The 27,843-nt window shown below is 35.4% G+C and overlaps 2 protein-coding genes across 7 annotated transcripts; one reads left to right on the top strand and one right to left on the bottom strand.

Moving 5' to 3' along the window:
• Positions 1-47: 47 nt before the first annotated feature.
• Positions 48-12,741, bottom strand: ostf1 (osteoclast stimulating factor 1). Its single transcript, XM_006626878.3, has 10 exons — positions 12,658-12,741; positions 6,985-7,031; positions 4,858-4,908; positions 4,693-4,756; positions 4,482-4,535; positions 4,009-4,116; positions 3,016-3,065; positions 2,831-2,909; positions 2,275-2,373; positions 48-629 (listed from the first exon to the last, which is right to left on the bottom strand). The coding sequence occupies exons 1-10, from the start codon at positions 12,689-12,691 to the stop codon at positions 571-573; spliced, it is 645 nt and encodes a 214-aa protein (XP_006626941.1). The 5' UTR covers positions 12,692-12,741; the 3' UTR covers positions 48-570.
• A 25-nt stretch (positions 12,742-12,766) lies between these two features.
• Positions 12,767-25,278, top strand: nmrk1 (nicotinamide riboside kinase 1). Of its 6 annotated transcripts, none has more exons than XM_015368314.2 (10): positions 12,767-12,857; positions 13,114-13,323; positions 14,539-14,587; positions 14,852-14,942; positions 15,640-15,688; positions 17,089-17,266; positions 19,479-19,550; positions 22,170-22,276; positions 23,398-23,481; positions 23,827-25,278. In XM_015368314.2, exons 3-10 carry the CDS (start codon positions 14,559-14,561, stop codon positions 23,847-23,849), a joined length of 633 nt encoding a protein of 210 aa, XP_015223800.2. In that variant the 5' UTR covers positions 12,767-12,857; positions 13,114-13,323; positions 14,539-14,558; the 3' UTR covers positions 23,850-25,278. The 6 variants fall into 6 exon arrangements, with proteins under 6 accessions (XP_015223800.2, XP_015223813.2, XP_069043422.1 ...); XM_015368319.2 differs by lacking the exon at positions 12,767-12,857 and adding an exon at positions 12,903-12,972; XM_015368327.2 differs by lacking the exon at positions 13,114-13,323 and having other exon boundaries at positions 12,769-12,857.
• The last annotated feature ends 2,565 nt before the right edge of the window (positions 25,279-27,843 follow it).

The following is a 27,843-nucleotide window of genomic DNA, read 5'->3' as shown; positions in this document are numbered from 1 at the left end:
TCATTATTTGTATTTGTAAGCAAAACAAAACTTACAAAGCAGATACATGAAGTTAAATATTTATTTTTAGAAGCCCAAGATTTAAATACAATTTCAAACCATTCAGAAAGTTTTAATGCAGTACGGAATTTCTAAAACTTAAACAGCAAAATGTATTTTTAAGGATATATACAAACATGATAAATGGATAATTTCTTACTAATGTCACATTAACAACACATTGAATTGTGTGGTCAAACTGAGGTCAAGAGGAAAGTGACTGCACAAATTTGACTTCACTAATATGATCAATAATCAAGAAATTTAAGGGATCCAGGTTATTAAAACAGTTTCAAAAGAACAGCAAACTCAATAACCTTTATTTGTTTGAACCATGATGCAAACAAGATTTAAAATTTAAATCTTGCTGATCAAAAAGTTCATTAATTAATTTAAGTAAATTAATTTTACAATAAGCTTTTAAGCATGTGTAATCTTCCTAGAAGCAAAGAAAGTGTGAAATATCCAAATGTGTATCCAAATTTAGTTTCTTCCTTTTCATACAAGAGAGTTTAAGAAGAAGGCTGGAACTCAATCAGAGTCTTCATCATCAAGGTATTCCTCTGCATTGCTGAGAGTCCGGATTACATCTATTTTTAAAAAGGAATGAAAAACAAAATTACACACAGAAAATTAACTTTTGAACAACATAATTAAAAAAAAACATTTGGTATTATGGATAATGGTATTACTCATGCCATTCTTTTAGAAATATAAAGAGTATTCTATGGTATGACCTGAAGGTATCAAATATTTGAAAAGCTTTGTCTGCACTTGGGGAAATATGTACTTCTCAGACATACATATTAGCAATATGACGTGAAACAAGGGTGTTCTACATATAAGAATTATTTTTGATTTGCAAAATTCTACAAAGAACAATAAGAAAAAAACATTTTTATTTTTTAGAATTTATTTCAAATACATTTTTCTTTTCACAGAAAAGTCTTGGCATTTTAAATGAACATTAAAGAACTGAAACAGTGCACAAGACCACCATCTGGTGGTGAGTCACTGAAGCAAAGAACTGTATTATATTCTTTAACATAACTTTATTAACCCTTTACAATTTTTTGCCTTAGGAATTCGCATACCCCAGCTTGCTCTCCATGAGACACACAGACAAACGGACAGGGAGAGAGCCTGGGGTCAGAGCGTGGGGTCAGCCATTGTATGGCACCCCTGGAGTAGTTGGGGTTAAGGGCCTTGCTCAGGAGCCCAATGGAGTAGGATTTCTCTGCCGGCTGCGGGATTTGAACCGGCAACCTTCCAGCCACAGAGCCACCACTCCGCTCCAGTGAAATGGTTACCTCACCATTTTATGACATTTCAATTATTTTTAAGTGGAATAAGAAAGGCATTAATAAAACACTGTTTACAAACATTTACTTTAAAGTTAATAAGCCACTTGACTTCAGATTGTTTTAAATCTGTATCATATTTCTAAACACAACAGAGTTGCACGTTCTAGAATTCTGTTAAGTATAATTATGTGAGGCTGTACTTCTAAATGTAAACCCACCTTCATGTCTCTAAAATGATGCACTACATACAAAGTTAGTTTAATGACACCAAGCAAGAACATTCAATTGCACAAAAGCATTCTGGGATTTGAGCCAGCAGCCATATCACCCTGCAGCTCTCAACTGGCTACCCACTGAAGCTCAGCAGGGTTGAGCCTGGTCGGTACCTGGATGGGAGACCTCCTGGGAAGCTATGGTTGCTGCTGGAAGTGGTGTTAGTGGGACCAGCGGGGGATTCGCATCCTAGGGTCTGTGTGGTTCCTAATGCCCTGGTATAGTGGTGGGGACACTATACTGTAGTGGGCTTCGTCTTTCGCATAAGACGTTAAACCGAGGTCTTGACTCTTTGTGGTCATTAAAGATCTCTGGGCATTTCTCAATAAGAGTAGGGAGTTATCCCGGCCAAATTTCCCCCCTTGGCCTTTACCGTGGCCTCCAAATTGTCCCCATGTATGACTGGGGACTCTTGCCCTGCGATGGACTGGCGTCCGTCCAAGTTGTACCCTGCCTTGTGCTCGTTGCTTGACGGGTAGGCTCTGGCTTCCCGCAACACCGTATGATATAAAGCAGTTTGGCAAATGGCATGACATTCTGGGATCCATCAAAAGCAGAGATACAGCTCTTAATAAAAGGACATTTCAGTGTAAAATAAAGAAGTTCAAAATCTTACATGAAACAAATGTCAGTTAGATGTTTAAAACACTGCACTTACTGGTTACTTGTTTCTTTTTCAGCAGTGATGCACACTGTGCATTTGTTGCCATATCCAAGGCCAGTTTCTTCTCATTGTTTAAAATATCCGTTCTTGCATCTAAAATAAAGGACATACCGGTAACATTTTCAATGCAGACAGTAACTCATAATGCATCAATAAGGGTTTTTATATTTAAGATTGATGTCGGCTGTAATCTACAATATTAGTATTTTCAAATTGAACTATTTATATTTAGCACGTACATTTAAGGACTGTTACATTTAACTGTGGATAGATATTATAGCAGTTGTCTTTCCATTTGCATTTGATCTGTCCTTCCACATAAAAAAACTCTATAAAGCAAGGAATGGTGAAATAAATCTATTTTTGCAGTAAAGTCTGAAGAAACCAATAATTGTTCATATGAAGGTTATCATAGAAACACGAGAAACATTTTTAATGAACATTACAGAAATTTGAAAAATTACGTTGTACTCTTTCTGCAACTACAAATCATTGTAGGACACAATCAATGTGGACTTTATATATTTCTATATTTTAAAGCAATTATTACTTCTGTTCAGCAGCATCTCCACAATGTCTGAGTATCCCTTCCAAGCTGCGGCGTGCAGAGAGGTGTCTCCAAGTTTATTCTGTTAGAAAGAAAAATCGATCATGTATTTAAGTATTGTATTTGTATTTTAAAAAACAAATACAAACATGCTTTTGACTTAAAAACGGTTAGCTTTAATTTTTTACCTGCTGGTTAAGTTCCACATTAGGCTGTGCAAGCAAGAGCTCCACAACATCTGTTAAAGCAAAGGTACAAAGCTTTAAATTTATATTACAACATATAAGAATAAAATAATGATGTTTGGAAGTAATATGACTGCACTAAATCATATTCTGATGTGTTGTTTTAGTTGTGCAACAAGCTGTTGTTTTGAACACATCATTTTGGTGAATTTTAACACACAACCTTTAACAGTCTACGACTTCTGCTTTAGAAGAGAGGTCAATCAGGCAAAGTCAGTAACAGCTGACCACTGTTATAAATAATGTGCAGAAGACAACAGTGAGCTGGTGTACAGCAGTTATTTCTACCCCAGGCATATTTTTTAGTTTTAAAAAGAATTCCCCTTCATATACAAAATAATAAGACTCACTATAAAGAAAAGCAATACTAACCCTGAAAATAAACTTTCTGAAACTTTACAGAAGACTCAAAAACAGGAGAAGTCTTTCCAGTATAGCACAAACTCAGACAAATGCAGACACTGTGCTAAGATTATTAAACATCTTTGGCACAGGTGAAAATTATGAATGTTACTGAACTTTGTACATGAGCATTAAAACAGTCTTTGTAGCTAACAGTTTGAACCACAACCCATCTACATGTTAGAACAGCTAGACATGTAATGCTACACAAAATGTACAAAACAATGAATGTGTCCACATGCAACAAAAGTAACAATGGACAAAGTACATGCACTGTAAGAAGGCAAACCTTTTTTTTTCCAGTAATGAAACAGAAAGCTTAGAAATAGACTGCAAACAGAAAAAAGTTCATACAGATTAGGTTTTAAAATTAGATCCAGGGCTCTTGGTAAAAACTGGATAGCAAAGAAACAACACAAACTACAAACTGCTCTAAGAAACACCCTTTAATTAGGTTTTTAAGAAGATAAGCATATTTTATTACATTAAATTGCATTGTTTACAGCAACTGAATAGTAATTATTCCCAAAATACCTTTGTGTCCTCCATGACATCCCCAGTAGAGGGCAGTATTGCCAGCTTTGTCAAGACCATTTATACCAACTTTGTTATCCAGACATTCTCGTAGCCAGCTCAAGTTGCCTGCAATACAAGTACATTTAATAAACATGTCTTTTCATACATGACAATGTCAGCTTCATCGTGTGTGCTTATAATGATTTATGTTTCAGTTCAGACAGCTCATATGAAACAACCAGCACAACAACAGTCTAAAAACCTACATAACAAAGAACTACACACCTGACAATCTTGTCTCAAATAAAATTGCATTAAAAGCAAAAAATCACAGTAGCAAAACATATTTAACAATTTGTCAAATCTCTCTTCTTCTTACGGGGTACCAAACTATGTTCTGCACAGTAACACAAAACTACATTCTGTGATTAAAGATTCACTAGATAGTCAGAATTATTTTTTAAAAAAAGGCAATTTGTTATCTTCCCCACCTCTTTTAGCAGCCTCGTGCATTGGATTGTCTATTGATTCTGCCTGCTCAGCAACTACAAAGGAAATTGTAGATATTATTTATCATGGAAGATACAGGCAAAACAATCAGGATTAGCTAGCATAGAATTGTGTAAAATATGTCTTTCTTGTAACAGATCTGGAGCGGTTCATGTCCTTTGTACCGCAGACTCTAATGCCCACAGTACTTACCATAGTTGCTGGGAATCAGCCCCGTCCTGCCCCTGCAGGTCCCCTTCCACCAGTTAGTATCACTCTGAGGATGAAAAAAAAACTTAGTAAGTACAGTATTTATGTTGCATGGTAGCTCAGACAATGTTTCATTATCACACTGAACAGAGGAGGAACAGAGCTCACCGTGTCTGAAATGTACAAAATATCTCCTTCTTCAAAATAGAGCTCATCTGGCTGGAAATGAAAACACAAAAGATTACATTATTTTCATATAATCCCATACACCCAAGACATTCACACTGTCCCTGACAGTCACTAATTCTAATCTTTGACAGATAACTAAAACTGAACTATTTCCATCACGCAACAGAGCTCAATAGTGCGTTTAAATTTCTCAGAATTTACAGTTTAAAAGGAAGATGCTTTTGGAACACTGATGCAGTAGAAAGAGTTAGCTTGACTTAGCAGATATTCTCTGAATATCCTTATTTTAATCATGTCATCCTAGGTTTTTTCAGATTTCAGGGTTTCCCACAGGCCAAACCCCCCCAACAGTTAGTTGTACTATAGCTAATAGCTAATCTTATTATTGGAAATAAACAATATTATCCTGAACAGATTTTATTTGACCCCAAGAACTGTTTATTCAGGATTCAATAATCAATTATATTGGATTACATAGGACTGGTCAGAAATGTTGGCTACCCCGTTGGCTACAGCCTTGTGCTTGAAATACATAGCCATTTGCTGTTTTCTGTATGCCTCAAACCATCATTGTGTTCCCTTTGCTAGAGACACTGTTTATTATTTCATGCTCATTGAGGCAATAATTTCTATTTCATTTTGAAAATTAAGTGGTATTATTTAGTTCTTCATTATTCTTTAGAAATGATGTTTTTGACTAACGTTCCAAGCAATTAAGGGACACAGTACTGGTCCGTGACCTGTTGATTCAGGTGCAAGGAAACCCTGCATATTGATTATTTTCTTCAATTACGTTAATTTCTATGTTATCGATTACTAACATAGCTACTAACATAGAGAACTTGGTGTGTGACTGGAGATTATAATGGTTTTGTCCAAGCAGTACATATCGGACAAATGTCAAGCTTTGTGATATTTTGTGATACTTTTCTCAGCTTATTGTTAATGTCCATCTGACATCCACTTTATTAAGTTTAAGTTGAAGAGTGACAGTGGAGCACCCCTCCCACTGCACTCTCTACTCTGCAGCGCATGGGAATGTGCAGCTTCCACACCGGAGGCTAATCGGGCTATTTAAGATCCCCACGCGTCCGCAGACTGGGTTCGCCCTTAGAATTAGGATTATTCTTCTCGTTCGTATTAGATTTTCTCATATACCAGAGAACAGACGCCTTCCCAGACGGCTACACGCCGGCACACCGCTCCAGGATAAGAAGCGCTTATCGCCGTTGAGGTCTGTGTATCATACATCTAAAGTGTTTCACTCTCCCTGCCAGTGTCAATTGCTTTAATTTTGTAAAAAGAGGAAAACAATCAGACTTATTTCCTAAAATGGTTGAGGTGAAATAGCCTGCAGAGTACAGTGTTTGGCAACAAACACTGCTTTGGATCCTCAAACAGTAAACATCATACTGCTTTTAAAGCAAACCTCACCCAGTGTACTTTAGTAAACAGGTGCACACACAGAGAGAGGAGAGGGAGGGAGCTCTACCATAAATGCCTGTAACTAAGAAGGAAACCAGACTTGCTTAAGTGAAGATCCCATCACCTACTATTCAGTATCTATTCAGGGATTGTAAACTCTCCATCAGAAGACTTTACTCCTCCTGAGCAAACTACTGACAGGCAATGTAATAAGTAATATGTAATTAGTAAATAAGAAACTAGTAATAGATATTATATTACTCCTCTACCTAAACAGAGAATTCTGTTGTCTCATTAATTAGATTAAGGGCAACAAAAGTCATTAGTCTGCAACATCTGCATGGTTACTGAAGGTTTTATAAATTAAGACACAGGACACAGGTCACAGGGCACTACCTCTTTGTTGTTCTGTGATTTAGGCCCAGATTAGATTGAAACACTCACCCATATACTAAATGAGAACAGTAATATCTTTTCCACTGTGCTGAAACGTACTGAGGGAAACAAGTCCAGTTCTGTATTGGTTTGTAAATCTGCAACTGACAGGCCAAATTGATTTAATTAAATTCATGCCCTAATAACAAGATAAAAATGCTCTTTCATCATTAAAATACTTCAGACATTTTTCATTTAATCCAGTTTGAACTTTTTAAAACAAAAAAAGGTGTGCCATATACTTACAGTTCTTGGATCAAATGTGAACAGAGCTCTGAAGACTTTCACCTGTCCTGAAAAGTAGGAATAATCATTATCTTCCATCCATTCCTTTTACAAAAATACATAGTCCAATACATGATCGTGCTGAGCCAGAGCCTTACCTGGCAGACACTTGGGTCATGACATAATATACCCTGGAACAGAATTCCACACAAGTGGGACAATTTACAGATGTCAAATCACCTACACAGCATGTCTTTGGACTGTGGGAAGGAAACTGGGCTACCTGGCACAGACCCACACTGCCACAGGAACAACATGCAACCTCCACACAGAAGGTGCCCTGGTCCAGAATCAAACCCAGTATTCAAGAGCTGTGAGGGAGCAGTGTTAAAAGCCATGACACTGTGCCTCTGCATTTTATATCTCACGCTTGAACATTGTACAAAATGAAAGCTTTAATTATGGTCAGAAAAAGGATGAAATATATGGGTTCCAGTAGTCCAAAGAGAGCTCTTTGTCTGTTAGTGAAAACATATTTGTCTGTTACTATTTGCATTGGTCCATGAGTAGAAATCATACTTACATTTCGTAAGAGTTTTTATATAGGCATGCTGTTCATCATTTTAGAGGTACCATAATTTCAAACACTCATAGAGTGGTTTCTTTTATAGCACATTAATATCACACAATACAAAAAAAAGACACCCACAGCAAGCAAATATGATGATTAACCCTGCCAATAAAATTAAGAGTTTAAAAAAAGACTCAGTCGCGCACTGTGTGCTTACCTTAAATATACCCTCTGCTATCCATACATATTTCCAGAATTCTCTTATACCTCACATCAAATATAAATTGTAATCCCAATGACATTTTGCGTTTACATATTACTCTTCCATATTTCAGATACCATGAGGGAAAGAATCTTGCAGTAGTAAGAAGTTTTATTTTAAACCATCGTCGCCTCAGTGATGAGCTCTTGTGGAAATAACCCTTTTCATCTGTACTCTGAAAACCACAACTTACAACTGAACATCAACCTCATTTTCATTCTCTGGCAGAGCTGCCACTTTAAACAAAACTTTCTATATACAGTTGTGAGGAGGTTCTCTAAGGTCTCCACAACAATGGAGTTTACACAAAGCGCAAACTGCAGCATGAATGAACTTTTGATGGATTTGTTTTACTGTAAATATTATTCAGAATAGAAAGACCCAGTATTTGGGGAGATACAGTTCACACAAGTGTTTTCTCAAAATAAATACTGAGCTCCATCATAGAAAACATACATTGTCAAATTTCTATTTCAAAACATCTTAAAATTCATTCTTTTCTACTGCTATTGACACTTTTCATGTGTTAAAAGTCCAGCCCTTTTCTGTTATAGGGATCTATAAACCTACATCGAAGAGGGAGAGAGTTAAAAAATACTATTTTTTCCACTTCCCTTGAAAAATACCGGTCTGTTTAATATTTTTGTACAACCAGAAATCTTAACCTTAAAATGCCAAAAAAAAGTAATAATGAAACTGAGGAACCTTTGTTTCCAACATGCTCTTCTTACACTGTTAGAAATATTTTCCATTAAAGGAATAAAGAGAAAGTACACCTAATCATTTACTATGTAGAAGAAAAGTGATGTATCAAGCACAATTAAACTCCTACATTTTATAAATATAGTGGCGTACATGTTACTCTAACCAACCAAGCTGACTGTATGACATCTGACTTGTCTTTAACCAAATGAGAGAAAATGTTGATGGCAGTCCAGCCCAAAAAACGAACAAAGTAAACTGCAGTTAAGACTTAAAGACTGAAAGCAAATTTAAGAACTAATTAAAACAGATTTATTTCCAAACAAATACATGGTTCAATTAAGTACTATACACACAGTAACATAAAACAATTTCATTGTTTAAGCACTACGGCTTCACTTTAGACATTGTAATGTTTTACTTTAATAACTGCTTTGAATATTTTAAACATTCCTACACGACATCTTTCTGTATGAAGTTTATTCCATGTTGAAAAGAGAAGAAAAGAAACTCAACATTTTGACAGCCGAAACTGTTCTATTCTGTATAGAATTAACCTTTACTTGTTCCTTTGCAGCCTATGCATGCTGACGCAGCTCCCTACTTGAAGGATCTTTTCTGTATGGTTCAAACTAGCTTGTAGTATTCTGGAGATGTTTTCCATTCAATTAGTCCGGAAACAGATTAAAATGTTGTAGTGTATTTTTCACTTAGGACTGCAACTATGCTTTGAAAACATTTGTCCTGCACTGTAAATAGTGAAAGTGTTGATGATTGAAATGCCCACATATTGTGATTCATTTTAAAAGCATAGGTGTAAGCTGATGCTTTTAAAAAAACATCAAAGGTGACCATTTGGCGTTTGACTTGTCCTTAAACCAAACCAGGCAAAATGTTGATTTGCAGCTTCTTACTAGTTACTTATTTTCTAGTTGTTTTCATCAATAACAATAACAAGAAAATATTTTTAGCGAATGTAATGATAACTGATCCTCCTTAGTGCACAATAAAGCATTCATCTCCTGATTTTGATGGATTTGTAAATAATATTGTCTGAATCCTGGAGATTCTGACAAATCTTGGAAATAAAGAGAGGTATTTACCTCCTTTTACAATAATACCTTTTACAGTATCAGTTTTGTCAAATGCAGAAGTGGATGACATCTCTTACACAAACATGTTTGAAACACTTAAGTCATTTATTTTTTTAATCAAGTGAAACAAAACACAATGAACTCAATCTGTTACAAAAGAGCACACTGTGCAGGCCTAAAATGTATTTAGCATATAATACTGAGTAATTAAACAGAACCTTAGTTAAATGTTTAAGTTCAATGACATTTAATTCCAACAAACCAACCTTTTAAAGTCAGGTTAAAACTTGATGCAAGGTAGGTCACAATATAATTTGTGTGCTTATGAGAAATCAAAAATACAATTATACAAATTATATTTAGCATGCATTATTTTTTATTTCGTGCTGAGAAAATGTATAGCCTAAATCTAAATTGAAAAAATAAAACAAAATTGTATTGCCTCCACATGTCTTTGCTTGTAGTTATTTGGCAGGCATTAGTGTCTTAACGTTTTATTTCAAATACTATAACACTCTATGATTCTTAACTGCATCTTTTTAAAAATTAAGTACTGCAGAAATCTCTTCATCTATACATGTTTTGTATCATTTGATACTTTATCTAACATGATGCACCAATATTTTTATACATGATTTTAAGCAGGAAAAGTTTTTCTGGGCACAAAGCATCCTTGCTAGTGTCAAATGTGAATTGATAACTCTCCACATATTATAACTAAATCGTTCACGTTCCTGCAGGCATAAATCACTATTTTAATCATGAGTTGGTGACAATGAACAACATTTTAAAGCTCTACATGCAGTGGTATGCTCTTTTTTACATTTCATAACATTGATTAATTCTACCAGCTTTAATCAAAACTTACATACACATGGATAAAATCAGATATTTCATCCCACTAAACACATTATGCATTAAGAACTTTACAAAAAATATATTATTATTATTATTATTATTATTATTATTATTATTAATAATAATAATAATAATAATAATAATAATAATAACATCACTTTATTAACCCTTTACAATTTCTTGCATTAGGAATTTGTCTTTTCGCATACCCCAGCTTGCTCTCCATAATTTTAGGATTATCATATAATCATATTTTAGGATGATTATAAAGCAGCAGTCCATTTTCTTTATACAGATTTCTGTTTATCTGCAGATATGCTGAATTAGGAAATCGTGGAAGGTTCTGAAATTTTCACTTCCCATTTCCAACAAAAGAGCTACACAGAGTAGAGTCAGCAAAGCAGACACAAAAGGGTTACTCTTTACATGTCTTGCAGTGATTTTGGTGCATTATGCAACAGTTTGATCATGATCAGATAGAAAAACACTCACAAGGCAGTTAAAACAGAGATTCCTGTCATTGATAATGCAATGAAATCCAATCATAAAACCTTGCTTACAGATTTAATATAGCCCATTAAAGAGAAGCGCTAGCAAAGCCATGGAGAGCAATAGCAAGCACATATATAGATCACGTACCCAGAAACAATATATATTTAATATTTACTGTGTTGGAAAGGTATTTCAAGATATTTACAGGAAGCTCCTTCCTGTGTTAAAGTTTCCATCACATAGAATAGCCTGTGCATCACAACAGGGGCATGGGAGAAGTAAAACTGGTTTCTTTGTGTAGTCATAAACCTGAAGAAGAATTTTAAGGTTGGACTCAATCACTGAATGATTCTGAGCCTAGGTAATCCAGCAAGCACTGACTTGTATTGTGCTGCATCCCTGAAGGTATGCATGCATAGATTAAGTATTTCTTCTCACATCACACCACTAAGAAGAAAAAAAGGAAGTATGGAAACGTGGATATCCTGAGCAAACAGTATGCCTTTTGAGACATTACTGTGGCATTTTAAAAATAACTGTGCATTAGGGTACAACTACTGGCACACTGCTTAAGAGCAGGGCGGCCCAGTCCTGGTCCCAGAAGGCTGGTTTTTCTGCAGGTTTTCTAAAGCAGCAGCACCTTAAGAGCTGGGGGAAGTTGAAATAATGGTGCAAAAAAGAAACTAACAAGCAGATATAATTGCTAAGCGAGGAGGGAGACTGAAAACTTCTATGTATAACTTACACACATATATTTTATGACCTGTAGAGACACATCTTAAAATCTTAAATACTGTTTTAGAAAGCGGTGACAGATTAGAAGGAACCCAGAGCAGTCTTCACACACTGCAAACTAAACCGGCACATTTGTTACCAGTATATTAATGTGTATGGACAAATGATGAAGTATTCAAAATTAGATTAATCTGACCATCACGACCATAAAAACAGAAATAATACAATACGAAATGTTGTTCATTCAGTGGTTTTTATTTACGCCTTTGCCAGACGCCTTCCTGCTTTTAACCTCAGTCAGAGAAGAAAAAAGACACGACGCAGTTTATCAGATACACTACATGTGAGAAAACGTTGCTAGAACCATCTTTGTCAAATCTCATTATTTAAATACCTTATGAAATAAATGAATTCCGATTCAATATTGAATATGGACTAGGGCGAAGAAAACAGAAACACGAACAGCAAGGAAATGCATTTGTACACTTTTATTCGCGGCCAATATTTGAATGTACGCAAATGTCAAACGGCGCGACGGCACGTCAAATCACTGGTTTTTAGTACTTCGCAGCTTTGGATCCTTCAGTTTTCTCAAACTAGATTAACGATATTAATTATAAATCCTGGCTACGGCTCGTTCACTGTACCCCACCCACCCAAACACAGAACATGATTGTGCAGCTCACAGCAGCACGGCCAGATAGTCATGAGGAAACGGGGAAGCCTAAACACTTAAAGTAAACCATTACATAAATACATTCGATCTGTGCAGGTTTGTAATGGCAAAATTAGCGTAATAAATCTCATTTTGATGTCTGCAGCAGCAAACGTCGTTTCAAAGTAGCCCCTCTCGTGTACAGCACGGGTAACGAGCAACAGGAACTTTCAGACCTGGTGGCAGCTACGTGAAACACTCCTGTTTCTGTATTGGACAGCTGAGAGGAAAGACCACAACAATATCATACTTATTTAACACTTACCTGGCTTCGCAGGTTTAGGTGGAGGCTTTGACATTTCGAGTCTTAAAATAAAATCGTCAAAAGAGAGAGAAACGAGTAGATATTTTCTTTTCTATTTGAGAAATTCAATGGGATAAACTAACTAGAGAAACCAATGAGGAAGTAGGACTCCCAACGGCGAAGCGCACCCTTGATGCGGAAGAGATGAGCTGCGCATGATGGTAGGAAACTGCTCACATCCGCGAAACTGTTCCCTTGAACTAGCCATTAAGGCTCAAATCATTCTTGGTGCTGCATGCTGAGAAGAAAACAGAAACAGCAGCTGGAAATGCAAACGTGTGTCCAGGTTCTATGTAATACATTTTAGACAAATTACTAGTGGGTATTAGTGACTACATGGGTCATGTACAATACTGGCACATTGTTAAAGACAGACACTCTTGTGCACTCTCTCTCAACTTTTCTGTATTTCTACAGAAATGTTGCACCAAAATGGAGCCTGTTTAACGGGCGACTGATTATATTGAGAAGAGAGTGATGAGCAACTTCACGAAAGGTTACTACGTGTAGAAGGAACACTAATTAAATTTCGATTTTGTGGTACTTTTGTCTACAACTTACCTGCTGAAGACCTTTGAGGATTCTGTATGGCATACTGAAATAACGCATTGAAAGGGACGGAAAAAGGTAGCTGCCTTTGTATTCTTCACCTTTTCATTTTAAAACGTTGTTTAATATTAAAATTAGGCGAGAAAAATGCATTCAGATTTTCTTCAAAATCAGTAGGGTTTGACCTACTGTGGTAAACATTGGTGGTTTGGTAATGCATTTTAAAGTATGGACGCTTTTCGAAAAATTCAACTTCAAAACTATGGCAATAGCAAAGAAAAAAATATGCTTACGCAGTAAATCCTTAGATTAAAGTTAATTGTTCGGTGCTTTAAACGTAGATATGAGAACCTTAAAGGTCACTCAAATTCAAAGGGAGCCAAAGCAATTTAGAGAGAACAAAAACTTTGTGCTGTCATAGAGTTCTTTTAGTTAATACAGGAGCTCCTAATAATCCCCATCTATGAAAAGGCTTCATTACTCTGCCCTCCTCCCCACTGATAGCTGATGTGTGGTGAGCGTTCTGGCGCACTATGGCTGCCGTCACATTATCCAGGTGGGGCTGCACATTGGTGGTGGTGGAGGGGAGTCCCCATTATCTGTAGAGTGTCCAAAAAAGCGCTATATAAGTATAAGAAATTATTATTAATTATTATTATCACACCATATGAGTATCAAATAAAGGTCCCAGCATAGGACCTTGTGGGACTCCTTGAAAACAGGACAATATCAGATTAACAAATTGACCTCATTACCAAACTGGAGCCAAACCAGTAAAGCAATATACAGTACCTGTGATCTTTTCCATGCAATCCAGTAGGTTGTTGTTATTGACAGTATCTGGCAATTCGACCCTTTATTCCAGAAGCACCAGAATATGAACTTACTCAGACTCAGAAAAACATGAGCAAATCTTTACCTTACTCAGAACAGTTTTGTTATTGTGTCAGTCTGAACCCTGGCTGAAGAAGATCAAAGAGCTGATAGAGAGATGGTATTGTAACTGAGAAACACTGTCTGTTAGGGGGTTTTGTGAGAAAGGGCCAGTTCATTTTAGCTTGGGTGTGAAAACAACAGGTTTAAGTCAGTGGGAACACAAACACATTTCTGGGACTTATTTAGTGAAGCAGAGGGATAAAGTCCAGGAGGGACTTCACAAGTGGCTCTCTCGATAAAGGTACTGACAGGAACCGGTTACAGAGACTCAGTAATGAAGTTGGTTAGTCCCGATGCAGAAACAACTGTCTGTTTTAAGTTACAAAAGTTTTTAAAATGGTCAAATTTCATTTGCAGGATATTTTCAACCAAAAATCATGAGACAAATAATTATTGGAATTGGGGGGTAAGTATAAGCAGATGTTATTTCCTTTGTTTATCATCACATAATTTATTGTCAATTTATATTTTCAAATAACCAACACAGTATGTGCAGTCTGCTTCTTTGCACTAGAGCCCTGCAGATGGGCTCCAGTACCACAGTACCACAGTACTATATATTTTGACAGTTTGTAATGTATGTATTTCTGGACACAGCCTTCCATATGTTCTTACTGTACTTTTCTTACTGATTGGAAGGTTTACAGATTCTCTTCTTTCTGTATCACAGAGTCACAAATGGTGGAAAAACAACATTGGCAAACAAAGTTTATGAACATATTCCCAACACTTTCATCATATCGCAGGATAAATATTTCAAGGTAAGATTCAAATTGATTCAGTTCTTTTCATTGTAGTAAATATTTTATTAATAGTGATGTGTATGAACTGTCTAGAAAAGAATGTGCATAGAAAGATATGCATTATGAAGGAAACAAATGGGTCTTCTTTGCTGAAAACCAGGTGTAAAGCTCTTAACATTTTTCTTTGCATCCCAAAGCACAATCAACATGTAACTTGCCCTCCAATGGTTTTAGGAGAGTGACCCAAAACTTACTTTTGCTTTACAGTCAAGCAAATTGTATTTGAGATCATGGGATTAATATGATAAGTGCAGTGTTATTTTATTTTTGGGTTATTCTGTGTATACATTTGGTCATATTAAAAGAAGAACAGATTTTGTGTTCAATCCAGTGTCATCGGCAATATTTAGAGACATTCACTTTAAATATAAAAGTAAATGTGTGGTTACATACTGTATATCTTTGAAGTAAAGACTACATGAAATCTGTGTCCCGTTGAGCTCACCTAACTTTTTTGTGTAATTTTTGTGTAATTGTAATTGAGATTCTTTTTAAAAGAAAAGTCACATTTGACTTTGAAAAGCTTTGCAGTTGAGAAGTGAATAAAGCCTTGGATTAACAAAGGGTGTGGCTTTCTCTTGCTGCTTCTTAGACACATACACATATGTCTGTTGTGTAGCTTGCATAATTATTTATTCACTTATTTATTTTACAGGATGAATCTCTGGTAGCAGTGGACAGCAGTGGTTTCAAACAGTATGATGGTAAAACAAATACTCTGGAAATAGTATTAAAATATCATGGTGTTCCATTTAATGGGGGAATTGTTTTACATCTAAGGGTAAAAACTATTTTAAAATAATTGATTTATTTATAGGCATACCTTCGGTGACATTTGGTGATACTAACAGATTACAATATCATAGAATCATACATGTACCCAAAGGCAGGAAGCCACAACATGACCTTTGAATAGGCAGGTCTCGGTAAAAGAGACACAAGGTTAAAATAGCTATCTTCATTTATGGTGCGAGGAAATAAACTCAAAATACAAAACCCTAGCTCTGTTAAACCTCTACCAAACTTTCAAAGTTCCCTACATAAAAATAAAGTTGGGCAGGTAAACTACCAAAAAACCCTTGTTTAAAAAAAAAAACAAGGTTTCTCTCCAGGACTCGCACTTCATACAGTGGGTCTTTTGATTGGCTGCTTCCTTGCTCATTTCTCCCTCAGAAGCAACAGCAGCCAGGATCCATGCCTCCAAATACTTGTTCAATCTGTCACATAACTAATTGTTTCCATCATTTGGTCAGGTGACTGAAGATGGTATGTCACTTCCCAGTGCTTTCTGAGGAATATAGGAATCGAGAAATCGCCATCTTGTCTTCACCTGACACTTTCTTAAGATTCTGTGTACGTTCTGTAAAATTGAATTGACTGATAATGGTGTGGCATTATTAATGTGCTGGCCCAGTGTTTTTAGCAGGGAAGTAACATTTGATTCTTCAGGGTAACACTTTTACAGCTGTACCTGAGGAGTCCACTGACACTTTTTAAAAAAAAATGCTGTCCAGTGACATGCATGCTCAAAATAAAGTGTGACTATTCCTCCTTTGGGGAAGGTGATTAAAGTTGTGTGTAAAAAAGCCTGAGCATTGTTATCTTGTAAAATGGAACTGGATAATTTGAATATTTTAATAATTTTCCCTTGGTATTGACATATGCAACTACAACACAACACTGAAAAATGCAGAGGTCTAAACCCTTATAGTTTATTTGGCTACACTGCTGACCACTTACCTTACATATATCAGTGAAACCTATGGGTTTGCATATTAGTTTTGCCAAATTAACTTTTTACTCTGTCTGAAAATAATTGCAGCAAAAATATCACACAGTGCTTGCTTTACACTGCAAAATACATTGTTAAACTTTCATTTAGATGATGGAAGTTCAGTTTCTTATGCTACAGGGTGTACAATAAAGTTACAAATACTGTAAGTGGCTTTTGAAAAAAAACTGTTGTAACACAGGGAATGTTGGGGCTTTTAGTGAATTTACACAAAGGTTTCATCATAATATTTAATTTGAGAGTATAGACTCAAGCTTGTTATGCATCTATATGGCATAAAAAACTCACTTATGTCTTGGTTTGTGATTTTAGTTATTGATGCCCTTGACATGGATAGTATGATGCTTGACATTGAATCCTGGAGAAAGGACCCAAGGTCATTTTTAAAAATTAATGAATTAAAAAATCCTCCAAACTTTAAAGATTCAACTGAAGTGCGAGATGATGTGTACATACTCATAATAGAGGGCTTTCTACTCTTTAACTACAAGTAAGTACCTAACAGGAGTAAAATTCTTTTTTAGCCTCACGTGTTGTACAAAACAGTTTTTATGTCCGTTATAGATTTTCAGAGATTAAAAAATACTCAAAATATTAAAATGAAAATCCACTGCGTGTACAAAGTAATGCACAATTTACGGGGCCCCCAGATCCCTGCAAATCTCTGTGACATCTTCTAATTTGGCAATAATAAGCATGATAAATACTCCATACTGTTTTATAATCAGTAACTGCAGGTATGTGGATTGCTCTTAAAGACCATTTTTTTAAACTATAAATGTCTATAATGTCTGTCCATACACAATAATAAGGCAGTTTCTCTACATTCTTCAACTGTGTACTACTGTAGATGTCGATATTGTAAAAGATAAATGCTTACTTAATTCTTACCATCAAAAATTACATGAAGTGTCAGTTACTGTAAACATCAAAGTTAGAATTTGTTGGTGCTGCAGCATCGGATGGCGACTTTTTTCCTCATTAACCAGGGTTCAACTAAGTGGTGCTTAATTGATTTATAGCTTTCCAAATAGACGTCAGTGCTGCCACTGATAGAAAACAGTGCTTTGATTTTAATATAATTCTAGATTCTGCTAGGACATATAGTCCCCCCCTTCCACATAATACTTAACAATAATTGCTTACACTTATGTAGTGCTGTTCTGGACACTTTGCTCAAAGCGCTTTCTCCTCCACCACCACCAATGTGCAGCTCTACCTGAATGATGCGACAGGAGCCATATTGCTAACAGTGGGAAGGAGAACAGAGTGATGAAACCAATTCATAGATGGGGATTATAAGGAGGCCATGATTTTTAAAGGCCAATGGGAAATTTGGCCAGGACACCAGGATGACACCCCCTACTCTTTTCATAAAACGCCCCGGGATTTGTAATGCCCACGTTAGAAGAATTATATGTCATTACTTTCTAACAAAGCATTGTATGAAAAGTATACAAAAAATAAAATTCCATATTCATAATATTATGCAATTTAAAAATGATTAATAGCATAATTAAATGAGGTTATTATTCTATTAAGGCAGCATAGTGGTGCAGTGGTTAGCATGGCTGCTATGCAGCGCTGGGGCCCTGGATTCAATTCTGGACCTAGGTTGCCATCTGTGAGGTGTTAGTTGTGTTTGTGTGGATATCCCCTGGGCACTCTGCCCACAGTCCAAAAGCATACTGCTAGATTAACTGTCCTCTGGGAAAATTGGTCCTGGGGTGAGTGTGCATGTCTGTGCTTGTGTCTGTTTGCCCTGTGGTGGACTGTCACTTTCAGGGTGTACCCTGTCTTGCTCCTGTTGCTTGCTTACTTTATATAGAACTTGTAAAGCCACTTACCCCCTTGGTTTGTCACTGGTGTCAAGTACTTGGGCGACACTGCTGTTGGTCGATGGCAGTCGCATGCCTTGCATGTGCCCAATGCCAGAACTGCACGCAGCACGGTTCCAAGTAACAGTAAGGAAACGAAAATAACAAAAATGTCCAAAGATTTCGGTAAAGATCAGGAATTTCATCAATTACGTACGAACCAAAACATCCACACAGTACTGATTCTAGAAGCTCCTGATATTTGTCGGCTGTAAGAAAGCAATTTTGTCGAGGTTGTCCGCAGAAGCCAAAACAATAGTGACAGGATGAATTGGGAATACTTTTCTTGTTCACAGCTCTTATTCAAAACACTAGTGTGGTGTTTCTTGACCTTCTCAATGCCACCTGTATCAGAACAGTCTTGTGTTGTGCATGGCCTACTGTAACTGACGCCCTCAGACAATCCAGAATCCTTGGTTTTGTTCTGTTGGCACTGGCCTTCCTAAGCATTTATTGGGCAGATTTGTTTAAGCTTCTTTCCTTAAAAGTTCTTACATTCAGTCCTTATTTTTTAAACATTTAAGTGAAAGTTTTGTTCTTTCAAAATGGAAAGGCATTGGTCAGGAGGTTACATTTTAACCTATGTTCTAAAAGTTATGGGGCTCACAGATTCTGGAAGTGCAAGTAGCCTCAGGGAGACTAATAGATATCATCATTACTTTTAGATATAGGGAAATATAGTCCAGTGACATAAATGAGCACATCAGTTCTGAAAATAAAAATACAAATATTTTTACTATAAATTTTATTATCAGAGCACGGTGATATTTGTTTTGTAAATGTTGTCTGCCAATTTTAAAATTGAAAACAAAATTATTTTTTCAGACCCTTGAATGATTTATTTGATAGAAGATATTACTTACAAGTTCCATATGAAGTATGCAAAAAACGAAGATGGTAAGTTTTGTAGTTGTTGATTTGGTCTTCCCCATTATTTCTCAATGATATGCATAGATACTGTATATGGAAAAATCATGCGAGCTTGAAGCAATCCAAATTCACACTCTTAAAAGAAAAAATGTTCCAGACAGGCACATTTGTTACCTTTGTTTGGTTTTTAAAAGAACAGGATATGCAGTTTTTAGATTTTGTTTGAAACCTTTAATTGTCTTATTAACTGTTTTCACAAGTCATTTTGTCTAATAACATGCTGGAGCTCTAAAGCATCAATTTCTAATATTGCAAGTTAGAATTTGCCTAAAATTAAAAAAATTGTGGCTACAAGTACTTATTGTAATATAAAGAGTAAATGCAGTTTTATTCAGCCTTGGAATCTTAAATATATCCAAGGGTTTTATCAGTTTATATGATGCAGTTAATTTCCTGTAAGTTAACTTTCTTCTTTAAATGACTGTGCATATGGTGGCTTAGACATTTATAAAAAAGTTGTGATAATTTATGTACACAGGGAAAACAGCATTACCTTCTCTTATAAAAGGGCAGGGTACTGCACAAAATAATCAAGAGGTTGGTATAGTTAGAAGGACATTAGATCTTTGTTCTCTTGCACGACTGTAATGAAAAGAGCAATAATTCAGGCACACTGGGTTAAACAAATATTAAGTGACAATACACACACTAATGTACATACCAACACATGTCACCTTATGTCGTAACCAACCAGAAAACGCCAGACTGTTACCGAGTATTTGGCTCTTAAATAAAGCCTACAAAGGCCAAAAGAAGAGAAAGCTGCCTTCTAAACTAAATTGAATAAAACCTGTGGTTAAATCTCTCTCTCTGTAAACCCAAATGCCAGCAAATTATTGGGAACCTATCTTCATATTCTAAATATGCACCCACAATCCAGGAGAGGCTGTTTTTAGTGGAGGGATTCTTTAAACAGGAAATCAAAGTTGAAAACTGCAGAATAGTGGGCAATCTTAACAAAGTTCAAACACTTACTGTTGTTCCAATCTGGCCTTTTTTGGGTGATCTGGAACAAAGTGAAGCTCTCGCCCTCCCTCTCTTGTCTCTTGTCTGTTCTTTATTTGTACATTATCCCCTTCACCATCCTCTTATATGCTGTTTTTCTGGACTGTTCATTGACACTTAATCATTTACCCAGAACTTAATTAAGGTTAATTAAACCAAGGTAAAATTTACTGTACAATTGCTTTGAACCTTAACCATCTCTGTCAAACATCCCTTTGCTTTGAAGCTGGAATTATTGACACAAGCCAGGTGTTCCCCATTATATCTAGATTCTTCTGTAGTCACCCACTGTATAGCTGTAAAAATATCAAAGAATTAAATAATTTTAAAATGTTAATTTTATTAAACGTTTTATACACTTTTATACACAAGCTATACCTGTGTTCTTGTTTTTCTTTATATTGTCCTGAATGCAACATGAGAATCCAAAGAAATACATTTACTGTAGATGTTAGATTTTTACTGCATTCATGGTTTAACGTTTTTAATGTTGTAAAGTGTAATGCTTTTCAAGTAATAAAACATGATTTTTGAGAAGAACAGAGCCCTCTTCACATATAGTTATTTTTTTAAGTTTCCAAACTCATTTGACTTGGAATTAAAAATAGAAAGGAAAATAAAAATAGGTAATAGGTTCCTTTTGTATTCATATTTAAAACTTAAACCCTCTTCACTTTTGTTAAAATGTGTGTAACTACAAACTTCTTTTGGACTTCCAAAATAGCATAATGTTGATAGCATAATGGGTTCAGGGACTATTCTGGCATTTTGATTTCCAAACTTAATACAGTTGCTGATGCTTTGCAAATGGTCTTGCGGTAAATTCTGTTTAGTCATTTCCCCAGAAGAGAATTTTGAAATTGACAATAGTAACGTAGATCAGTTCTCCATTTAGATTAATGCATGAATACAAATTGTTCAGGTTGATATTTTGTTTTTCCAGGAATGTTCCTTACCACTTTAATAGTTAATTGTGAAAATGATTTTGTGCCACATGGAGTTTAAGGTTTGTTACAGGCAAGAAAACAAGAATTATATTCACTATACTATACAGTAGGTTTCTAGCCTGTGATTTGTAAACATTATAATAAACCTTTAACAGAAGAATGGTTTGTGAATTTTGCTTTTTATCTTATTCTTCTTTTGCTGGTCTTGGTTGTCTTTGCTGATCACATGAACCAGCATTAAGTGACAGTTTAAAAGATAGTTAAAAATATTATGGATTACTTTAACTCTAGAAACCAGTCTGTACTTTTGTTCCATGTGCATTTGCCATTGAGTGGCTGAGTGTCCCGATTTGACACCCAAGAATATGATTTGATTGTCTTGGTTCCTTCCCTAGTCTGAAACTACTTTTTCTTTTTCAGTAAATTTTCAAACATTTGTATTTTATTTTTAAAGTTTAAAATGTTACTAAAATGGCTCCTGGGTGGTCCTTGTTCAAACAGAACATCAGTATTGTTTTTATAACATTTGTATACACATATTGTATCATGTTTCATTCTTCTGTGTGTGTTCTTAGCCATACAATTTCCCCAAATACAATTGCCTGATTTAGGTGTATGGCTGTTTGATTTGCAGTACTAGAGTATATGTACCCCCTGATCCCCCTGGATACTTTGATGGACACGTCTGGCCCATGTATGTGAAAAACAGAAAGGAAATGGAAGCAACTGGTTCTGCACTGAGTATGTTTCACTTTTTTAAATGAAAAAAGAGCTGATGCTTAGTCCTGTGATAAGAGATCATTACTCGTGGTTTTAGAATGTTTTTGTTATGTTAATGGTAAAATGTGGCTTTTTCAGAAACAATTCACCAGTGATGGAGCTCTTCTGTTTTCTTTATGCTGAGGACAGTAAAATGTTTATTAATGAGAGTAGAAGAATAGTTATATTCAGCCTTTCGAAGCCTGCTTTGTAGGATCTGATCCAATTATTTCTTGGTGGAAGCTAGCATACTGTGGGAGTTTAAACAACATGGCTGAGCAGCTTGCTTCATACACAGCCCTTTGAGTAAAGAACTACCTCCTGTTAACACATTTGTTCTCATTTTTCCCGTTAGTCTTGTGTGATTAAAGCACTTTCATCATTGGTGTACATCTAGTTTGTTGCCAGAATGTTGTTGCCTCATCATCTATGTTGGATTTATTACCCCCTGAGAAACAGTGGTCAGTCACATATTGCCAGGGACAAGTGGCTTTAGGGACTCATGTTATAAAGACCCAGACTGATTGAGGAAAGGAAATTAACAGTCAAATAATCAAATTTTAAAGAAAAATTAACCTAATTGATTTCTTCTGCCATAGCATTTTTTATACCGGAAGAATAAAGCTGTCATGTGGGTCTCAAGAAAAGAAAGGCAATGTTTACAGTCTTCAAATAATACAGTCTTCCTTGATGAACACCTGATACATCAAAAGCCAAAATACTTGAAAAAGAAAAAAAATCTACCAATTGGCAAAAATTCTGCTTACCATCACTTAATAATGAGAATGCAAAGGAGAGAACATTTTCAGTATGCAGTTACTCTTCCTTTTGTACTACACTTGATCATTCAGTAACAGGAACTGCTGAAACCTCATGCACTAATGCATTAAAAAAGCGAAAAGCATGATTGACATTTTCCTGTCTACTGCAGTGTTATCGGAAAATCTATTTAATTGTTGCATTTTTAATGCCTCTCAGTGTATGATTTTAAGCTAAATGGTGGATTTTAAACTAATATTGGATTTATCCTGAAATACGTTGTGGACTTAATTATAAAAGCCTTGAAAGTCCTTGAAATTTCTTTCTTTTCTTTTTTTTTTCAGTTTATTTGGATGGGACCAAGATGAGAGATGAATTGTTTTCCATTGTACATGAAGAAATAATGATAGAAATACAAAAGCTAGCAGGTAAATCTCTGTGCGTGGTACATAAATAAACATAGGAACCGTTTTATGGCTTTTTCCATATATTTTTCAATATAGAAGCAGAAATTAAAATACTTTAGATTCTTGGAATTCTAATAAACACAATTTTTTTTCATTGCTTCTTTACAGTAGTTGTAACTGTAGAATAGTTTACATAGTGAAGAGATCAGTGTTAAATGGAATTTCCTGAACAGTACTGAGTAATATTTATTTAAAATAAATATGTCAAAAGTAGTTTGATTTTGAAATCATACTTTATTTTAATAAACTTGATTAATGTATCTCATAACTTCTTTTTTCTTCTTATAACTTTATTTTTGTACATAGGGAAAACCCTTGAAAATGATTGAATATTCATATAATAGTGAAGACATCAGTATGCCGTATGTGGAAACATAGTGCCAAGATGTGGGCTGTGAAGATTTGGGATTTCTGAATGAAGTTTTCAGACTTTGATTTTAGTTGCCATAATTTACCTCTGTGCCTTATTAGTAGTGTTTTGTATTAAACTAACGGTTTAAGCTAAAGTAATTCATATAACTTACAATACGTGTTCTTCTGAATCCATGGGAAGATGCCTAAACATTGCAATACAAACAGGGGAGAGGTTAGGAGACTGGAAAGGAACTTTTATATGTATTGTTGAGATTGCACAAAGCAGGTATTCTATGTAAAATAATTAAACATCTGTGCATAAACAGTTTACTACCAGAACTAAATAGTGCTAAGAATGAAGCAATGATTGTTTAGCAACAGTGTTATGGATGGAGGAATGGATAATTAATTAGCAAAATACGTAGACTATTTTAATATGTTTACAGTAATCAGTACCTAATACAAAATTACAAAATAAGGGCAGAGACACTCGAAAAGAGTTTTTGTTTGTCTTCAGTACAGTGCTCTGTTCCTTAACCATAGATACGGTTGAGCCATTGTCAGTCACTGTCTTTTGTAATATGTGAGACAGACCCAGAGAGCAGAGATGTACAGTAGGTCCTGCGTAGGCCTTACCATGTAAGATAAGCTAGATCTGATGTCAGCCGAAACGTTTCGGCCCTGTAGCCTTCTTCAGGTCCACATAGTGTTTATGCTATATATAGCATAAATACTATGTGGATTTTATAAAGTAGTAATTTAGCATTTTTTCTCTAAACTCATACATGGATAAAATAAAATTTAAACATTAAAAGCATTTAAGTTCCCCCTCTATGATAATACAGCAGTAGTAATACTCTGTCAAAGATAATGCATTTCTTTGTGCTATCATGAAACATAAAAAGGCTGTAGAAGATGTTCTTCTTTAGGACAATGCATTGGTATCCAGTGTGATGTTTTGTTTTTCACATTCAGATGCTCTACAAACTATGTGAGATTTTCTAATCAGCATTTTTAAGTTTTTGAAGAACTAATAAGACATAAATATCCCAAATGAATCAATAATTCCAAGTTGTTTAATGTTATTAGCTAAATCTACAAGCTTGTGAAATAAAAATAACACTAGAAATATCTTACATAAAATGACAAGAATCGAGTGTATTTTTGGATGTAAATTCAAACCAACAAAAATGGATTTTAAAAATACTTCGGAGCAGTGTTCCTGTGAAGTCTTAAGAACTACCAAAACGCACCAGGAGTATCTCTTTAAAATTTGTTTTGGAAATTGAGTTGTTATTGATGTGACTTACAGTATATGATGTTGCTGTTGAGATATTTACTATTAAATTGTGTTGTTTTTTGTTTTTGTTTTGGAAAATAAAGAAATGTTCAATAATGTACAAACCTGACTTGTTGCCAGATCTTAATTTGAGAACATTCATCACTTTGACCTTGTTGAATATTTTTATTTTTCAAAATGTTATCAGTTGGGTGCTGGAAAACCAAATGAGCTAGGTGGACCAAATGGCTTCTCCTCACTTGTAACTGTTTTGTATGTTCTTAGATGTTTATTCCTTTTAAACTGATATCAAATTATATTTTTGTTGTCCTTTAATGATTTTATTTGGATGCTTGACATTAATTGCAATGCTGACTTTGCCAAATTGACAGTTTTAAATGCTCATTTTTTGCTTTCTTTTGCATTCTTCACCACTTCAGATAGTTACATTTTGACCAAAACATCTGCACTTTGTGCTGTTTTAAGCACTATAGTTTATATTTAACTTTTGGAGTAAGCAAAATGTATTTCCTTTTATCTGTCTATTTGCCAGTTCTTTTGTTTTTACTGTGATCATTATATTTTGTTACTATGTTAAACCATTTAATTTTTCATTTTCTGAGATTGTTAGCTTTCCTCCAAATGTCCAGTATTAGCTTAGGACTGTGTACAGCTTTTATAGCCTAGGCTTAATTTTGTCTCCTGCTTTACCTGTTCTTAGTTGGGTTTACAAGTCCTTTTTCAGTTCCATAACCTCTTAATGATAGGTCATCTTGATTAAATTCACTCATCACTAGAATCCCTGCACCAGAACAGGAGAAATGAGAAATAAGCACTATCATTCTCTTATCCAATCATTTCTTATGCTAAAAGTTATGCAGTGCCTTACAGGAGAGTTAACTGGAGGAATAGCTTGTCTCTCATGACAACAGTTCCACCTCACTGGTACCTATTGTGTTACTTTTGCACAAACCAAGAACAATATGGTCCACTAAAGACCATCCAAACCCAGTGGTTCTCTGGCAATTGTACTCCATCACTCGGACAGTCCCTTTTACATTCACCTAATCGCCTAGCCCTGACCTGACACTGATAATGTGGGGATTTCCAGGCTCATCAAATTGGTTGAGTCTTTCAGGATCGCCCAGTCTCCAATTTTTACCTCCATACAGTCAAATTATTTCTTTAAGGGAAAAAAAACTTTCTAAAGTTGATTTACAGAGACCTCTCTGTGGTCCCTAGATCTTTTCCATATAATGCAGAGGTATTTGGTGTTGGCACACTCTTAACCCCACCCTCTTCTGTTCCCAACACATTTCTTCCGAAATTCTTTCTCCCTGTCACGTTTTCATGAGCCAAATCACAAACTCCAGACTCTTTAAACCACAGTATAATTTGCTGTTAAAACATAGCAGTGAATGAATAGATATTGCTATTTGTATTTAACATTGTTACATTTCAGCTTATTTCCTGGAACTTGGTTACAGTATGGTAAGGGTTTAAAGGCGTCAGCAAATCAAGTTTTGAACAAATGTTCTTTGACATGTTCTTTGACATTTTCTGAGCAACAACACAAAAACATTATTTGAGATTTGGTAACATAAAACTTGAGAACATAAACCTCAATCTTACAGGAGCAGTAACATTGTTAGTATTAGATGTACTAGAATTTCATGGATCTGCTGTGAGAGTGGGATTGATTAGACATCTTTTTCTAATTTCAAAGAAAATGGTTGTTCACTTCTCAGAGACTTAAACTACAAATCATTTGATAGAGAAAGCATTTTATTCTTTACTCTTAAACAGCATAAATCCGAATGTAATATTGAAATGATGTTTTTATTTAAAACATAATTTCATGGCACATGTTTAACATATTGGTAAAACATGATCAATTACTCTGTTTATGAAAGTAATGGTTCTTCCTATAATCACTTTCATCTATCATCTTTGTGAACATTTAAGATCTTCCTGTAAACACTGTACCTATCTTTTATTATCTTTTTGTCTTGAGAACTTGAAATTCTAAGCCACTTGGTTACACTATTATTTTTCTATGGAATTCCTCTTAATTACATATGGTATGACACTTTGTTGTATGTTTAATTGCAAGAGATCCAGTGTGCTTCACATGTAACTCATGCAGTAAAATACACAGAACATCCTGCGTAGTTGAGAAAATATTTTTCTCAGAAAAGATTCATTTATCAGGTTCAGATTTTGTACAGTGTTGCAGAAGCAATATCTACTGCTAGTGAAAGGTCAACATTAGTCTTCATTAAACCTAAAGTTTGCTTTACTGGCAGTTAAAGTTCAAGTTCAAGTTTGCGTTTATTTGTCATTCCAGCCATATACAAGTATGCAGTGGAACAAAATATCGTTCCTCCTCATCCACGGTGCAAATACAGGCAGGACAGACAGGACACTGACACAGATATTGTAGACAGGATACACATAGTAAAAAAGTGCAGATAGTGCAAATTTCAAGGCAAATACATAACACAATAAACACAACACACTGGGGAGGATTTAAACCCTGTTTCTGGAATTGGGGTGGGTGCAAGTAGATTCCAGGGTGTTGAGGAGCCTGAGAGCCTGCAGGAAGAAGCTGTTCCAGAGTCTGGTGGAGCTGGCCCTTACACTGCGGAGGCTGAAGAGTTTTTGGGAGGGATGGGAGGAGTCATCTACTA

The sequence above is a fragment of the Lepisosteus oculatus genome, chromosome 3, assembly GCF_040954835.1.
Source record: "Lepisosteus oculatus isolate fLepOcu1 chromosome 3, fLepOcu1.hap2, whole genome shotgun sequence".
In the NCBI taxonomy this organism is placed as follows: Eukaryota; Metazoa; Chordata; class Actinopteri; order Semionotiformes; family Lepisosteidae; genus Lepisosteus; species Lepisosteus oculatus.
Note: the sequence above shows the minus strand (reverse complement) of the source record. Positions and strands in the feature narration are given on the sequence as shown.

Excerpts from the sequence above, each read along its gene's own strand:
- ostf1 (XM_006626878.3), bottom strand. The coding sequence starts at position 12,691 with ATGTCAAAGCCTCCACCTAAACCTGCGAAGCCAG. Across the intron at positions 7,032-12,657 it reads ACCTAAACCTGCGAAGCCAG|GACAGGTGAAAGTCTTCAGA; the intron begins GTAAGTGTTAAA and ends CCTACTTTTCAG. Across the intron at positions 4,536-4,692 it reads GCTGATTCCCAGCAACTATG|TTGCTGAGCAGGCAGAATCA; the intron begins GTAAGTACTGTG and ends TTTCCTTTGTAG.
- nmrk1 (XM_015368314.2), top strand. The coding sequence starts at position 14,559 with ATGAGACAAATAATTATTGGAATTGGGGG. Across the intron at positions 14,588-14,851 it reads ATAATTATTGGAATTGGGGG|AGTCACAAATGGTGGAAAAA; the intron begins GTAAGTATAAGC and ends TCTGTATCACAG. Across the intron at positions 23,482-23,826 it reads AGAAATACAAAAGCTAGCAG|GGAAAACCCTTGAAAATGAT; the intron begins GTAAATCTCTGT and ends TTTTGTACATAG.